The 18,679-nt window shown below is 36.8% G+C and overlaps 2 protein-coding genes and 1 long non-coding RNA gene across 3 annotated transcripts in view; all 3 read right to left on the bottom strand.

Moving 5' to 3' along the window:
- Positions 1-18,679, bottom strand: part of LOC139128791 (leucine-rich repeats and immunoglobulin-like domains protein 1) — an 87,867-nt gene that overhangs the window by 17,435 nt on the left and 51,753 nt on the right. The window lies entirely within an intron of this gene.
- On the bottom strand, positions 131-7,364 carry LOC139128797 (uncharacterized). The gene is made up of 3 exons (XR_011551417.1): positions 7,311-7,364; positions 1,218-1,298; positions 131-222 (listed from the first exon to the last, which is right to left on the bottom strand). It is a non-coding gene; the product is annotated as an uncharacterized lncRNA (long non-coding RNA).
- Positions 12,360-18,002, bottom strand: LOC139128798 (fibroblast growth factor receptor 2-like). The gene is made up of 8 exons (XM_070694507.1): positions 17,805-18,002; positions 17,571-17,680; positions 15,991-16,157; positions 15,464-15,586; positions 14,425-14,533; positions 13,858-13,954; positions 13,656-13,755; positions 12,360-13,361 (listed from the first exon to the last, which is right to left on the bottom strand). Exons 2-8 carry the CDS (start codon positions 17,593-17,595, stop codon positions 13,299-13,301), a joined length of 684 nt encoding a protein of 227 aa, XP_070550608.1. The 5' UTR covers positions 17,596-17,680; positions 17,805-18,002; the 3' UTR covers positions 12,360-13,298.

The following is an 18,679-nucleotide window of genomic DNA, read 5'->3' as shown; positions in this document are numbered from 1 at the left end:
ATTTATCACCAGTAACGTCACAGCAATCATTGACTGAAGTACCACTGAGGGCTATCAATTTATCGTTAATGGATTTACCATTCAGTGAACGTTTTATCCATTCAGGAAGTAGAAATTGTGATGTGTGCTCAGAATAATTCACCGAACAATTCAGTGTTAATGCATCCCCTTCTCTGACGTATGCATCTTTTGGTGTAACTGCCCAGGAAACCGAACTCGTCACTGTTATAAAATCGTTAATAAATATTTGAGATGAAAAGATTTACAAAAAATCCATTTGGTTTTTCTTTTCCCCTCGAATCAATACTCATATGCTTGATGCAAATCGGAAGTAGAGACTATAGGAATAGAGATATCATCATATCGATTTATTCTCATCTGCTTGAGAGCCTTGGATTCGGCCTTTTCAAAACAGTGTGAGTGAGAAACAGCATGTTAGACATTAAAATTGTTTTAATTTTGATTAAATGTTACTAGTTTTTTCAATTATATATATTTCTCTTCCCCAAACACTGTTGATAAGAGCATTACCTTTTTGACCTATTCTGAAAACGATGTGTCACAGCATATATCGCTATGACAATACATTTGCTCCTCATACATGCACCCTTAAAGAGAGCAACTAAATGCAAATATAGCATTGGATATATTGGGTAGTAACCGTGCAGGTTTGTAATTCCTTTTTTCGTAATATTGCAGAATAATCATTTCCTTTTCTGATTTTTTTGCTCTGACAAAGTGTGTGTGAGAGATGTGTAATAGCGAGTATGTGAGTGCGAGTGCTTCATGAACTTTACAGCGTGTGGACGGGTCGTGGTCAAAAATGTAACGGCCGAGTGGTTTTGACTATGATGTCTTCGCCAAGTTACTTGGTACCATACTTTGTGAGTTCGAATACAATCGACAAATTACTGAATTGTCTAATAATAATATTATTATTCATTTAATTTGATCCAATTATAATCCTCTAATTCTCGAAACTGCTGTTTATTTAAAATTATCTTAATCCGTTTAACCTTCCTAAACTATACATTCTTCAAAAATGTGGAAGGCCTAGCCAACGCTACAGTCAAAGTCCCAGAAACTTGATACCAGTGTTTGATTCAAGAGCCCTATAGCCGTATGTATAGGTCTAGCAACCAAGCCTATGAGCATGCTTCCCCGTGTCATCTGAACCTAAAATGTATCGGAAAAGAGGAAATTTACACACTACTTACCTGGTCTGGTGATACAGACTAGTACAAGTAATGTCAGTGATATTATGCTTGGTAAATGTACAGTATCCATTGGGAAACAATCTGTTGAAATTAAGCAAAGGATGGAATTTTCTTACATCATCCACTTCCAGTGAATGCCTTTGCACATTTTATTTGATAAAGGGATATGCTTGTATTCTTCCGAAATGCCACATATGAGTGATAATTGTCAGATAATTGTACATAGAAAACGGTACCATCGACCTGCAGTGCCTGAAACATTTTTCAACGTAAATGCTTGTTTCATTCCTGAGAGAAACCTTGGTAATTAATTTCAATGGCAATGGCCGGCTTGTACTGAGCATATGCCTGTAACTTAAGATAAGGCTTATTTTCTCATTAAAAATGTTATCAATGTTTTCGATCTTTATGATGGTGCAACGTAGTTCAGAGATTGTTTATCGAGTTATTGTTTAATCCATTACAATCCTTAACGCTACAGACTGAAGCTCGGCGAGGCCTGCTAATTTCTTTACAGACAACGATACACAGCACTTTGTTTCTTTTTGATTTTTGAGGTTTTTTACTGCATTTTATTTTTGTTTGTATTTTTTATTAATATCTTAATTATTGCAGCAGTCAAACTTCACAATAAGGGTTTTGCTATGTGTTATCATAAAAAGCGGCAAAGTGTACGTGTATTCCGAAAGTCTGTTATGCAAATTCAACATAAATATCGATTTTATGAATGTTTTCTGAGTTTGACGTTGTGGGATTTTTTTATTTGGCAAAGTAGAACAACATACAGTTGATTTTTTGTCTGACAACAAAGAATAACAAAATATTTCCTTAGAATCTAAATGAAAAACAACGTTATTATTTATCGGGATTAACTTCTTTTTAATGAGTGGAACGGCCGCTAGCAGAACATATGCACGTAAATTTGTATTTAACTTGCTTGCGCGAAAAATGGCCACCAATCAAATAATAAACCCAAACACTCCCAGTATTTTCTGTCCAATCCTTTTCTACGAAGCGTACTGTCATTTTAATCAATCCTCTTTTGGACTTCTCTTCACTTCACTTCACTGAATAGTTTGTTTACTCATTTAAGAGGTCGTCGTGCCTTTTGTAAAATATATCAAGTTTTCATCCATGATGAGCCAAAAAGAACCATTCAACAGTAGCTCAGCGTAGCTGGGCTGACAGTTAGTGAACAACTTTAGAGGGGGGGATTAACCGAATGGTTTTGACTGTGTTGTGTTCGCTAGAGAGTTAGAGTTCCATCGTAAATTTACTGAATTTATAACCGGCATTGGATACGGATGGTTTCCGTGCATCGACACATAAGTTAACAAGACATTTTAACAGCACGTAGTGTACCTAGACGAGGTAACTGTGCTCGAAAACGAAGGTCGACGCGGGTTTTGGATACACTTCCGTTTACTGCATGAAAACCTTCCTCCACTAAACTGATGCGGATTCGAGCGTTAACAACACACAGCCCTGCTATACGTAGAGCTAGTTCGATAGCACATGAAGTGAAGCATTCTGCTGACCATGACCATGGTCTCAGCAATCAAGTTTAATAGAGTCGGACGCCGGGTTAAGGCACATAAAGAAAATTAATAGGGAAACTTTAAGATAAAGCGTTCGTCAAATTTCATTGGATATTCCTTGCATTATTTGATTTTACTGCAGTACCATGTCATTGTTGTCGTAATTTTATGTAGTACAGTACTATGCGACCAGTATAATAATTTCGATCGGAACAGAATTAATGTATTCGTATCAAAATAGCATTGTTTTCATTAATAACGTAAACACGGTTAATACGGATTTATACACTTCCTGTTCTAAGTTTCACATTGGCGGCGACCAGCGTCACTTCATGAATCTGAAATTCAAGGCAAAGCATTTTTAAATTGCCAATTCTTGATGACCAAACATTTAGACAGCACTGTTGGCTTTGTATGTCAATATTAAACACTGAACAAATTACAATTATAAACAGCAAGACTAGATTTAAGTGTCGAAACCTCAAACATTGTTCCATATGTTATTTTGACAGCTTCATGAATGATGAATAATGACGAGAATATTTGTTGGAAAAACTTGCCACAATTATGAAACAGCTTTTGTAAACGGGATAAAAACAAGTCAAAGTTATAAAGATAACCTTAACTACGGTGGCCCAAAACTACCTGTTCTCCGCATTCAAAGTCTGCGTCGCAATCAAATGTTTTTCTCTCACATATGTCTCTGCATTCAAAGTCTGCGTCGCAATCAATTGTTTTTCTCTCACATATGTCTCCGCATTCAAAGTCTGCGTCGCAATCAAATGTTCTCCGCATTCAAAGTCTGCGTCGCAATCAAATGTTTTTCTCTCACATATGTCTCTGCATTCAAAGTCTGCGTCGCAATCAAATGTTTTTCTCTCACATATGTCTCTGCATTCAAAGTCTGCGTCGCAATCAATTGTTTTTCTCTCACACATGTCTCCGCATTCAAAGTCTGCGTCGCAATCAATGTTTTTCTCTCACATAAGCTTATGTCTCCGCATTCAAAGTCTGCGTCGCAATCAAATGTTTTTCTCTCACATATGTCTCCGCATTCAAAGTCTGCGTCGCAATCAAATGTTTTTCTCTCACATATGTCTCCGCATTCCAAGTCTGCGTCGCATTCAATTGTTTTTCTCTCACATATGTCTCCGAGGTATGCCTCAGTGGCGAAGCATAATTTCTATCGAACAGCGCTCTCAGACGGTCGCTATTGACAACGACGAACATTGTATCAAGTTATTTTCAATAGATTATCGATCGAAAATTTGTTTGGACGCCTTGTGCCGGCGCCCGTGTGTTGAGGTCACGTCATAAACATTTCCACAATAACCCATATATTGACTTATACACTTAAATATCAACATTGAAGGTATCCGTTGGTTTCCTGTACTGAAATTAAATCGACGACAATTTTTTTAGTTTTGGTGATACTTTTACGTACGTTTCGGCACATTTTGGCGCACCTCGGCGTAGTTTGGCGCCATTGTGAATGGGGGGGGGGGACAACACGCGAGTGAGCGAGACAACAATGTATCAATTTCGGACAAAAGGATATCGATCGATAACGTTCACTGCACGATTACAGTGGAGACTCTACGCCCGTTCGCCTCTGTTCTGTGTTATTCTTGCAGTTTACAGGGATTTTCATAGTTAATATTCGCCAAAATTTGGTATAAATTACAACAACCTGACTGGTATTTGGTCTGTATAATTTAAGAGACGCTAGTGCACTACGGCCCAAAGGCGCCCCATTTTGTACGGTATATAGCGTCCCGAATTTTTGCCACACATACGTGGAGTGCGCGTTCGGAGAGTCAATTTCACCTCCCGCGTCATGTTGAAAATTTCGCCGTATTTCCTTGCTGCACATCTAAATATTAATGAAAGAGCAACAGGTCCTATTTCCCGTATATGCTGCCCTTACAATTATAATATTTTGGGAAGAATTTCACAAGGAATTCCAAAAATACGTAAGCGATAAGAGACATATGCAAAATCAAGTAAAAACACAGTCAACAGCAAAACGATCTTCAACTCGTCATTTCATAAAAAAGAGGGAAACTAAAAAAAATAAAACCATAGTTTTAGTTACCCTTCATGATATGTGTCATACCAAATATTATAAAAAATAACAGCGAAATGAATAAGTTAAACCAACGGTTTTTTTCAGATGTATTTTTCATTTTACGATGTGTCTACTCTGCTCGATTTCCCATGGAAAACAATTGCGTTTAATGTACTGAACAGACCGTACAACTATCGCTCGTTCAAATTTCTCAATTCTGAACCAATTATAGTGAAAAGTGGCACGGTGTTTCCTTGATATATATACAAAATTGCTGTCGTTTTAGTTTTTTGAATTTCTCGACGAAACTTGTTTTAGTTGCATTTTATTTTTTCCGATCGCTGAATTTTTGCTCCTGCCCTCAATAAAATGGCGATCTTACAGCGTTTGCATATGCAGAATCAGGGTCTAATATTGACCCATTTTAATCGGTTAGCGTCTCTTAAATTATACAGACCAAATACCAGTCAGGTTGTTGTAATTTATACCAAATTTGGCGAATATTAACTATGAAAATCCCAGTAAACTGCAAGAATAACACAGAACAGAGGCGAACGGGCGTAGAGTCTCCACTGTAATCGTGCAGTGAACGTTATCGATCGATATCCTTTTGTCCGAAATTGATACATTGTTGTCTCGCTCACTCGCGTGTAGTCCCCCCCCCCGTTCACAATGGCGCCAAACTACGCCGAGGTGCGCCAAAATGTGCCGAAACGTACGTAAAAGTATCACCAAAACTAAAAAAATTGTCGTCGATTTAATTTCAGTACAGGAAACCAACGGATACCTTCAATGTTGATATTTAAGTGTATAAGTCAATATATGGGTTATTGTGGAAATGTTTATGACGTGACCTCAACACACGAGCGCCCGGCCCGTCCAAACAAATTTTCGATCGATAATCTATTGAAAATAACTTGATACAATGTTCGTCGTTGTCAATAGCGACCGTCTGAGAGCGCTGTTCGATAGAAATTATGCTTCGCGGAATAACGTACACTGAGGCATACCTCGGAGACATATGTGAGAGAAAAACAATTGAATGCGACGCAGACTTGGAATGCGGAGACATATGTGAGAGAAAAACATTTGATTGCGACGCAGACTTTGAATGCGGAGACATATGTGAGAGAAAAACAATTGAATGCGACGCAGACTTTGAATGCGGAGACATATGTGAGAGAAAAACATTTGATTGCGACGCAGACTTTGAATGCGGAGATATATGTGAGAGAAAAACATTTGATTGCGACGCAGACTTTGAATGCGGAGATATATATGTGAGAGAAAAACATTTGATTGCGACGCAGACTTTGAATGCGGAGACGTGTGAGAGAAAAACATTTGATTGCGACGCAGACTTTGAATGCGGAGACATATGTGAGAGAAAAACATTTGATTGCGAGGCAGACTTTGAATGCGGAGACATATGTGAGAGAAAAATATTTGATTGCGACGCAGACTTTGAATGCGGAGACATATGTGAGAGAAAAACATTTGATTGCGACGCAGACTTTGAATGCGGAGACATATGTGAGAGAAAAACATTTGATTGCGACGCAGACTTTGAATGCGGAGACATATGTGAGAGAAAAACAATTGATTGCGACGCAGACTTTGAATGCGGAGACATAAGCTTATGTGAGAGAAAAACATTTGATTGCGACGCAGACTTTGAATGCGGAGACATATGTGAGAGAAAAACAATTGATTGCGACGCAGACTTTGAATGCAGAGACATATGTGAGAGAAAAACATTTGATTGCGACGCAGACTTTGAATGCAGAGACATATGTGAGAGAAAAACATTTGATTGCGACGCAGACTTTGAATGCGGAGAACAGGTAGTTTTGGGCCACCGTACCTTAACAGATTCCCTAGGGAATGGTGCATTGGTCCAATTATTGTTATAATTCGCAACTGTAGAACCTGTAACAGAAATAGCCATTAAACCGGCATGTAAGCATAGCTTACCATTCATGCTATCTTGTAATCGTCTTAAATGTAGTCTCCATAATCGTTTTAACACTAAAATGATCTTAGATATATTAGTTTTAATTTATGCAAATTATATCAATGAGCATTGTCTCGATATTAAAGATTTTATAGGAATGATTCTTTATCAGTTTGGCATAGTTATGTACCTCGCATCTTGCATTGTATAAATCTTGTACGTGATCAAACTCTCTTACGAGCACTTTTACATATCTGTTGCTTTTGCGAACGATTATCAAAAAGGAGATACTTTACTATACTCGAAGTGAGAACTGTTGCTAGTAGTCGTACCATGTGACAATTTACAATTTTGAAAATCGCATAATTATGGTTCATTTGTTACCAGGGACACTATTTAACTTTTGGCTTTGATTTTTCCTGGACGTCTTTACAATTTCAAGTACAAGAGTTACCAATCGGTTTGATTCATTCAAACGTGTTGAACTCACGTGTTGATAAAAGACTAAGAAATGAATAAATTTGCAGACATACCTGTCAGCTATACCGGATTCTTTCTCTATAACATGCAACCGTGGCCGTAATGTTTCACGAAGGCAATGTGATATTTTTAGCTCAGTACAATGGAATGCAAATTTGATTTATCGAAAGTCAGGCCCCCGGGTAGTTTACGGTACGCGATTATCGCTGTCGACCTTATTACTTCGACGAAAGCAAAAAAAAAAGAATTATCAACGACAGCAAAGCGCATTGTTCTCGAAGGGTGACTTTTTAGGAGTTTATTTCCAACGGAAATAACAACATGACAAATACATATTATTTTGCTTACTGCCTCGTATATCAAAGATCGTTGGCTTCAATGATCGAATGGTAACTTGTTGATGACGTTGTGGGCCGCATAGTTATCACTTGATTGAGGATGAACCGGAACTGTTCTCAAATTGATGATTCCGGGATTTAAAAACGGTCACAAGAAAATTCTTTTTTTTTTACAAAATCATGCAAAAAATAAAATCCTAAAAAGAAATTACGGAAAAGTCGTTCACTCTATAAATGCCTTGTTTATCACAAGATTGTCGCTAGGTGTTAATTTTCGAAGACACTCTGTAAAAACCACGTATCACATAACCACATTATATCATATAATTTCATACAAAGTATGGAATTTGGCTACAGGCCGTCTGAGGTGGTGTGGGGAGGAGGCGGGTGATGTTAAAACTGACCAAGGGTAGAGCCGGTTAAAGGCCATGTTGTCTGGCGGACGTGCTCGTGAAAAAGAGGACAGAACTGGGACAACTGTGACCAATGCCACAGATGGCGCTGTAGGGTGACGTTTGCATAGATAAAATTCCTTACAGTGTATCTTTTGATATCACATTACAGAACATCCAGCCATATTTTTAATCGCAGTGTTATTTCTCTTAGATTTCAGTGAATTTTGGACGATTCATCGCAATGTTGATCGTGATGTTGACTTCTTCGTATCGTTCGCACAATAAATTCAATATTTATGCGGATGGCGTAATAAAAGTATATCCTCAAAATTTATATTTTTTTAATCATAAGTAAAATTCTGGGGATGATAAATCTGTTATTACCAAATGTCGACTGTTCCTCGCGTCGTATCTGCAATAATGAGTGTCATTTGTGCTGCCTCAGACAGTAGACTTCGTCTGGTTTCTGACACAGCACAAATGACACTCATGCTTATACGACATAGGAATAGACGATATTTGGTGATAACCTCAATATAACGTCATTTCACAACGTCACAACGTATGTTGTGGGTTCGAACCCGGTTGAAAACTAGCCGTATTTTCTATCCTGCCGTATGTTGTGGGTTCGAACCCGGTTGAAAACTAGCCGTATAATTCATATCATATCATATTTAGAGGTTATTTAAGGCCGCGTTCAAAAACAAATGGTGAGGGGCTGGAGAAATCGCGATTGATTTTTTTTTTCAGATCAACCTTCATACCCTCAAAAATTTTCAAGTCCCCCCTCAATACCTCAAAAATTTCAAGTCCCCCCAATTACCATATACCGGATATTTATTAGGAATACACGCAGAGTAAAAATAAACATGTAATGTGTCGTTCTGCATACAGATGTTCAACACTACCTCTTATCAGCAGATTGTAGAGCCATATACCTAGGACAAGTTCTTAAATTGATTCATTTAATATAGTCACACATTTTTCCATTTAAATTAGAGTCTTTACCATTCAAAGTTTTACTTTTGTGTTATTGTACAATGAGATGTGAAAATTTCATTCACTGCACGAACTTGAAATGAACGGTTTATAAATTGATTTTAATTGATTTTAGAAAAACTGATTTTTCATCGTACATTTGTATAAGATAAAGTATGGTGACACAATCTTTTTTCTCTAATATTTGATTGTTCTCATATGCCAGAATTCTAAAAAACATGGTAACTGTTAGTCCCCTAGCCTTCTATGTGTTGCTCTCTGGCTGGATCTTGTGTACAAGTAGATGTATGTTTCACTGTCAATTGAGCGTCCTATGACCGAAACTCCTCTTAAACTACATCAGAGTCAGAGCTACATGTATCACTGTCACTGCCAGTATGTAGTAGCAGGGCCGTAGTTGTATTAACTTTTTATTTTGACAATATTTTTGTTCAGTTTTATACAGTTGCTTTCTTGTTCTACTCCGTACAGCATGTTGAGCTGTCAAGTATTCAGCTTGCCAACACAGCCTACGTGTACCGTGCATCTGTATCATTCAATTATCACATCACCAATATGTAGACAAACGGGCTTTGCTGACAAACTGAATATTGTGTTTGTCAGCCTGCTCTAGAGAGACACCAAGAAACTGTGTTTGATACATTGCATAGAAATATTGAAAAATTATCAAAAGTTGCATCTCAGACCCCTTAACAAGGTCACTTTGTTTTATGAAAATTTAATGGCATTCAAACATTTTTAGATTTTTTGAGATTAAAGACATAAAATGTGACAAAACTGTTCTAGATTTTGTTTAATTATTACTAACCTTAGAACCATTGGATGACATCAAAATGTTAGGAGTCAAAATTTGTTCAGGTCCCCCTCTATAGGCAGAGCAAAACTTTCAAGTCCCCCTTCGACTACCCCAAAAATTATCAAATTCCCCCCTGAATTCCTCCAGCCCCCCCCCCACCATATTTCTTGAACGCGGCCTAAGCAATAATGAACACCCAGCGATAGTATACCACGAGTTGTTGACCAGTTCACGACATATGTGCACGAGCTATAGCGAGTGCGTATATGGAGTGATGGAGTGAACTAGTCAAAATCGAGTGGTATACCGTCGCTTGGTGTGATTTATTGCTATTATATCTTAACAGTACATTGAAATTCTGGCTTGGAACGTCAAAAAAGGGATTTTTGCTCAAACTGAGAGCTCGCGCGTATGCTAGCCGTGGTATATCGCCAATATATCACGGTTTTTTTTGCGTCTCGACCACTCAGATCGCTGTATTTGCGCCATCAATATACTAGTATGATATAATACCCAATATCGCCTGATCCTGTGTCGAATAAGCATGAGTGTCATTTATGCAATTGGCGATACGAGACATTGAAAACCTGCAGCATCACAAATGTTACAAATGATCTTGTCTAACGATGTGAGTATCTCACGTCGCCGATCATAAATCGTTGACAACATGCATGTCTATCTATCTGTCTGTCTCCCTTACACACAGACACGCACACACTCTGTCTGTCTATCTGTCTGTCTGTCTCTCTCTGTCTCTCTCTCTGTCTCTGTCTCTCCATCTCTCCATATTCGTTGTGCACAAAGTGTAGATTTTACAGTTCCGCCATTTACCATCACTGTTTTAGAATTTTGAATTTATTATAGAAATAACGGGCGATGCGTTGACCATTAACGTTTATTTATTGGCAAGGGCGAGAGGAAAGCCAAAAATTAACGGGCTCGGCTTGCCGCGCCCACAAATAAACGTTAATGGTCAGTGCGGAGTCTGTTTTTTCAATTATATTATCAAGGAACCCCGAAAAATCGTCACAATTTACGAACATTTCTCGTGCAAACGAAAACCGGGCGGCAGAATCTGTCAGCGAGTAGTGCGCGCTGCAAAAAATTGCGTCTAAACTAGGCCCACAAATGCTCCATTTTATATTTTGGTTGATTATGATCTTTGTACAAATCACAATTTTCGTTTTAGCTGTAAAGTTACCATGTTTACGATATTACTCATATTCACGGGCATGAAACCAAACCATTACTGTGTATTTGTGGGCAGTCACGTGGTTCAGCTAGGCCAATTAAAACGCAATGGATAGGCATCGTTATATAATATATTACCATGCCCTGTCCGTCGCATTTTGATTGGTCGAGCTGAACCATGTGACCAACCACAAATACGCAATAATGGTTTGTTTATTGGCCAATGTATATGAATGATATCGTAAACATTGTAAATTTACGGGTAAATTGTAAATTGTACAAAGATCATAATCAATCACAAAATAAAATTGAACACCTTTGGCCCAAGTTTCGACGCTTTTATAAAAAATCTCCGGATTTGCAAAATTTTTACAGCGCGCGAACTACTCTTTGACAAGTTCTGGGACCCCGTCGTCTTTCGCGTGGGAAATGTTCGTAAATTTTGACGGTTTCGGGGGTTTGTTGATAATATAATTGAAATATCAGACTCCGCGCTGACAATTAACGTTTACTTATGGGCGCGGGCGACAGGAAAGCCAAAATTAACTGACTCGCTAAGCCTCGCCCGTTAATTTTTGGCTTTCTTCTCGCCCTTGCCCATAAACAAAAGTTAATGGTCAGCGCGTCCCGTTATTTCTATATTATAGTAAGTATCGTTTTTAAATGTTTTGCTAACTTGATATGATCATATACATTAAATTACATTCTTCATTTAATTTCATTCATTTATTATAACTTATCCGTTTTACTCAATAAAAAGAGTCTACAGATAATCAGGTTTATAAAACAGTGGAAATCATCTAAACAAGATCAGTACAAAGCGATGAACAGAAGGTTGGAGTAAAATATAGAACAGTCAAAACAATAACACGATAATAGAATAAAAATGAAATGACAGACAAATTTGAAGGTTTATATTTTCTAGCGTACAACAGCGAATTTTCCATATACATGTTTAGGATCGAATATACCATAAAAGTCATCCAAAAAAAAAAACAATTAAATTCAAACGGTGAAGTTATAGTCAGTAATGTCATACGTATATGAAGTAGCTATACGACCTAAGTAGAAAGAGTCGTTGTATGGGCGATAAAATATACCATTATTCTAAAAAGTAATACAAAAAAGCAAACGCTACAGCACTAACGGGAAGGTTACATTTTAAGTGACCAATAATTTTACTTTTTAATATGAAGCAGATACTCCCTCATAGCAAGCTTAAAAGTAAATTAAATATGTGCAGTAGAACTTGGTTGCTTAAATGTTGAGAAAACAATTTCTTTCAATATCGCACAATTGTTTATCATAATAGCAAATAGCTAATTTCAATATCTTTTTTAAAAGAAATAACAAGATTGCTAAACCAATTGATAGTGTCTTTTGTATTACCTAGAAGTTCTACAAAAAAACAACGCTTGATCAGTTTGTCTGATTGAGCGGTGGAGACGAATGAATATTTAATATGTTATCAATGAAATACTTCGACGTTATCCTGCCCCGTACTTCTAAGGTTTTCTGCTAGCAAATGTACTGAAAATGGTGTAAAGTAACTATTGTGAACGATGTATTTATATTCTAGCCAAGTATCCATGGCAGAGAATTTCTTACCGATGTGTTCTTTAATGTATTTAATTGCTTTAATAATGTTAGAGACTGGAGATAACGAAAATGGAAGGCTGATGACACTCCTGGACAGCTGATAGACGGTATAGTACAGCTAGGTATTTGGTAGCAGGTATCCACTAGTACGCTTCACATGACAGTATCCCCGAACATTACAAAACAACATGGTAATTTAGTGACCATTGCGAATCACAATCATAAGACAAGATAAACATCTGCTTATCCTTTATTTAAAAGGTTGCGTATTGTCTAAATGTCACATCTACATAGACAAGGTAGGCTTCTTAGATAACCTTATTTGTCGTTTGCAATGGAACTCTTTTCTTTTTACGTCTCTCTTTTTCACAAAATCATTAACATGTATAACAATCTCTGCAATTTGTTAGGAATCATCGTGTGTATACATGATAAGCAGCAGCTGATTTAAAATCAATCGACTAGTAGTGTAATTACGTGGTTCAGATTTTGCGTTATTACTATTTGCTGTACTGGTTTTGTTCGTTTTGGTCGATTATCTACTTAATACCTGAACACGTACGGTGTGAGTTCAAACTCGATACAAATATCATAGAACATGGGCAATGATTCTTGCGACATGTATAAAGCGGGAAAAACTCAACCGAGTAAACATTTTGCAGTAATTGGACAAACTATCTTGGTTTAAACTTATGAGATACTTCTAAATTAACTTGCAAGAAACTATTCACATTTAGCATCTTTCGTTTTGCTTGCCGTTATTTTGCCAATAGCGTCTTTGTAATCCTGAAACAAAAACATTCCTGCGATGTTATTCTCCTGTCAAAAGTTTCAACAGTTTGTGATCCTTACTGTCTAAAAAGGATAAAAAGAAAATTATGGCAAAACTAAGAAATAGTAAAAAACAACAACACCGACAACATTACCATTATAGTTTCGTCATCGTCATTATTGTCCAAACCGTTGCAGTGATGACTTTTTCCTATAATGCTAATATAATTCACCAACATATATTCCCATGCATTATATATGTTAATGTCTAATCTGCCATTACAACGATAATTAATACAGTTACCACACCTTGCAATTGTCTCTTAAGTTCCTCAACTCCTGGTGCATGGATTGCAGGGATGGGCGTAAACTTGGACGCCATTTCCAACATGACAACATCATTTCGTATCTGTTTGAATAATGGGCATAATGTCAATGTTTAATGGAGACATTATTTGTCATGCATAAACATACGAATGAAATCAAAATGATTGGTATTTTAATTTCTTACATGTTGTCTTCACAGCAGTCCGGGCTCACCATACGATGTCCTTTCTCCAACAATGATATGAGCTCACATTGCGGTGTATTTTTGTAAGGACACCGACCTACAGTAAAAGAGAACTTGCGAGAGATTTATGTCCTTATTCTTGCCGTCATAAAGTTCCCCAAGGATCAAGTGAGCATGTGGGTAACAACACTTATGCGAAGAGAATGAAAGGTCGCAATGATTTTACTTTTCTTAATAGGTGTACCTCTTACTCTTTTTGATCAAATGAATGGCCTTTGAAACCAAGTGTTTCACAACGTTGATTTGCTATAACATGGTATTGAACAATAACATGACTCTTAAGCTTTACCAAACAAATTGGAGTAAATTTTGTGAAAATATTTTGTAACAACCAATATCAGAATATTTTACACACAATGTCGGCAGAATATCCTACTCATACAATTGTATGCAGTGCAATGCCAAGCTGTGCTTAATTTCTACCGACCGATTCTCACGACACATCAGACTTATGAAAAACATCCACATTCGGAATGCAAGAACATCATTTCTGTAATTGATTATTACCAAGAGAAAATATCTCCCAAACAACGATGCCAAACGACCACACATCTGTCTCAAGCGTGAACGTTTTATTCATTAACGTTTCCGGTGCCATCCACTGGTATGGAATTGTCTACATGAAAGAAAGAAAGAAAGAAAGAAAGAAAGAAAGAAAGAAAGAAAGAAAGAAAGAAAGAAAGAAAGAAAGAAAGAAAGAAAGAAAGAAAGAAAGAAAGAAAGAAAGAAAGAAAGAAAGAAAGAAAGAAAGAAAGAAAGAAAGAAAACTTGATGCAGACAATTACTTATATTTTTTCCCTTATCATTACTTTGAAACACTGTTTTTGTTTCTTTTGAGTAACGCCCTAATTTGTTTTTGTAACGCTTTTCTTCCCTTCAGAGGAAAGTTGTGTGTCTAATAATAAAGATATATGCGCACACGCTGTTTAGTCTCTTTGACGAAATAATTATTTTATCCACTACATTTTCTGCTTGACACCATAATTTTTTTCATTACTTCGATTGGGACAAATCACACTAAGCGTCTTCATCGTCTAGTATTGAGTCATTCAATATTTAGTCACAAAACGGTCATTTGCAAATGCTCTGTCAATAAAACGCCCGTAGGGTGACGTTTCTCGAACACAAAAAAGAATACGTCAAATAAGATGATGAACGATAATATTAATAATGATTATAATATATTATAATAGATAGATGTGATGAACAAATTTCATACATTTTCGAATTAAATATGGTGCATTTAAGTATTTCAGCTACTACATTCAAGTTAATAGGTAACTAATAACTGGATGAGTGAATAAATAAAATAAAAATATAAATAAAGAAAAATAAAAGAAAGAAAGAAAAGAAGAGAAAAAAAGAAAGAAGGAAAAAGAAAGAAAAAACAAAACGAAAGAAAAAAAGAAAAAAAAAAGAAAGAAAGAAAGAAAGAAAGAAAAACGGAAAGAAAGAAAGAAAGAAAGAAAGAAAGAAAGAAAGAAAGAAAGAAAGAAAGAAAGAAAGAAAGAAAGAAAGGAAAAGAAAGAAAGAAAGAAATGCCTACTGTATTGGTATCGAAAAACGCTTTGTCACTCATCACACCGGTGGTGTAACTGAAGTTAGATATCTTGCAGACACCTCCTTCACACACCAACACATGTTTGGCTGCCAGGTATCGATGTACAATCTACCATAGGAAAAAAACAAAAATCGGGTCAAACAATATCAGTCAGAAAATGATGAACCTTTAATTAAGTTATTAAGGTGTTCTCATCAAGGATTTCATATTTAGGTAGGACTTTTAGAAACAATACTGGTGAAGTCAAGATTTGCAAACCAAAAATGATCCGCCGTTTGCACGTTTCACTCTCTTCAGGTTATTTGGTTAGCACTGGTGTGTAGTATATCGTTCACCGGCCCGCTAACATCCAGGATGTTCCTATTCAAATCAATGCACTGATTTGCATTCACCTCGAGGCATGTAATAAACATGGGCGTTTCTCTCTTATTAGTCGATTCGCGTTTCAATATATAACATGTCGGTCATGATACTTCACAAAACACAAACAAAACATGGCCTCATGCCATTACCTTGTTTCTTTGTAGATGTTTCATCCCACTAGCGACGTCTGTAGCAAATCCCAGCATTTGTCTCCTGGCAGACTCGTGTTTACCAGGTGTAAAATGCTGACGATTATCTTTCAGGTAAGTCTTCAAATTACCATACGATGCATACTCCATGATATAAGTCTTAGGACCTAAATAATAAATGTTACTATACACCTGCGTCTGTAACATATAGGGAGTTTCATCGTACAGTAAGTTTGGTATCAGAGGAGTCCAATAACTTTGATGTGGAGTACAATAACTTAAGGTGTTATTGGACGCTATTTGACCTTTGACCTCGAAACATCTTTAAGTCAACGTGCAGAAAATTGAAGGATGATTTAAATTTTAAAAATATTCAGTACTTCACGAAATGAATATTGGTTAATTTGAAACCTTGAACTTGAGTGAAGTGACGCTGCTGACCTACAATTTCTACCTCAAGCACTGTGCTGCGCGGGTTGAAATTTCGTTCTGTGTGCTTAGCGGACGCGCTGTGTCAGTTCCCAGTCTGCTCACGAGAGTTCGTTGCAGTGCACAACGGGCATCCCAAAAACGCTTGAATTTTGACCTATTCCTTGTAAAATTTGGCTAAAAAGGTGTATAATAATATGATTATTCACAAAACGAGATTTATGTCCTCGCTTCGGTATTGTCCGAGACGCGTAGCATCGAGGACAATACCTCCGCTGCACTACGTACTCGGCATAAACCCCGGTACTTTGTGAATAACCTTATATCATTACACACTCGCGTCTTTCGTCATACAGTATCAAGTTTCGGTAGCGGAGGACACGGAGTCCAATAGCTTAGACGCAGAGTACAATAACCTTAGGTGTTATTGGACGCTATTTGAGCTTTGAGCTCATAACACCTTTATGTCAACAAGGGGGAAAACAAGATAATATTTTACATTTTGTACAAAAAAATAGACTTCGAAACATTTCGTTCTTCACTCTGTAAATGCGAAACATCAGAATTTGCGTAAAACTCATGCCGCTGACCAACAATATCAGTGGACCAGTGGTTAGGGTAACTGACTAATTATCAGAGGATGTTGAATTCGAGATTTGGTTCAAGACCCGGTAGGTCCAGAGTAATGGGCTCACTGTCGGAGGACTGTGAGTTCAAGACTCTATCACGATGTTGTGCCCCTGAGCAAGGCACTTTATCTCCTCGGTGCTCCATTGGAGATTAGTGGGTTATGTGTATAACTCCCGCAATTGGGCTAACGCCCGTTGGATGATGGACTGATAAAAAATATCTACCACATGAACTGCACTGCACGGGTTGAAATGTATTTCTGTGCGCAAAGGGGACGTGATGAACGCGTTCACAGTCTTCTCGCGATCGCTCAATACTGTGGGTAACGTTTATCCAAAACGCCCTAATTTCGACCTTTTTAGTTGTTAAATTGTAGTAAAATGGTATATGATACGGTAATGAAAAAATAACGTGATTTATGTCCGTATACATCTTAATCTTCAATATAGTCTACATGTTCTAATATTCCTTTTCTTGACCAAATGAAAGTCTTTTTTGAATATGTAAGATAATACTCTTACCGTCCTTAGTGCAATATCCCAACATTTTATTATATTTTCGTCATTAGAAATTTTCTTGATCAGTCTTATTTCCTGTAACATGGCAGTGCGAATCTCAGGATCTGTTGACTCTGTGCGAACGTATCCATAATAAAATGTATTAATTAAAAATGATATTGTGCAGAAACACAATATTATCGATTTTCGAACATCACGTTCTAAAAATGTTGTACCTAAAATTTACTCATTTCTTACCGATCTCAGTTTTGATCACAACATCACTTGGTCCATCTTTGTCATCAATAAACCAAGCTATGGCTTTGCCAATGCGATATAATCTACTAGTCCGTAGGCTTTCTGTGATATGCAAGCGGTCGCGAGGAAATTCAAATATAAACTTTCCAGGTTTCATGTACGTTTCTGACTTCCTTCTAACATCGAGATTTGTATAATCATGGGATGTCTGAAATATAATGAAAAGAGGTTACTAGACTATTTACAAACTTTCCAGGTTTCAGTACGTTTGCAACATCTTCTTTACATCGAGGTTAGTGTAAGGATCAGATGTCTGAAATGTAATACACAGCGGACACTGGCGTATTTATGCACAGCATATTATGCTTTGCAATGTATAGTGGATATGTAGCAGATTAAAAAGGGTGTTTTGAAAAGATCAAATCAGTTTTAATTATAAATATATACAAAAAGACATTTAAATTTGATAAACAAAACTGAAATACCGTCTGATCCTGTTTGTTTCTTTGATTAAACGAATTCCTTTGATTCAAATAGCTTAATTGTTTTAACTTATGTGTTGTGCAGCATGTTGGAAATACATTAAAGGTTTTGGCGTGAAACCTAATTTTCCATTAAATATATGGAAAGGTAACATTTTATATCTCACATGAAGTCAACAAAAGTCTATAAAATATCTTACTTGATCATCATCTGATGTTCTGTCGCTCCCTTCATCTCTTGTAACAATATTTCTCAGAGGAATACTCTCAAAGTTGCCGGGTTCAGGCGTTCTGTTATCAGGAATTTCTGTCGCACTATGATGCCGGCGTTCTATCGATTTGTTCATAGGAAATATTTATATTAGTATATTAATACAAGTGTAAGTGTAAAGC

The sequence above is a fragment of the Ptychodera flava genome, unplaced genomic scaffold (genome assembly GCF_041260155.1).
Source record: "Ptychodera flava strain L36383 unplaced genomic scaffold, AS_Pfla_20210202 Scaffold_70__1_contigs__length_633064_pilon, whole genome shotgun sequence".
Classification (NCBI taxonomy): Eukaryota; Metazoa; Hemichordata; class Enteropneusta; family Ptychoderidae; genus Ptychodera; species Ptychodera flava.
This window is presented reverse-complemented; position numbering and strand designations above follow the sequence as displayed.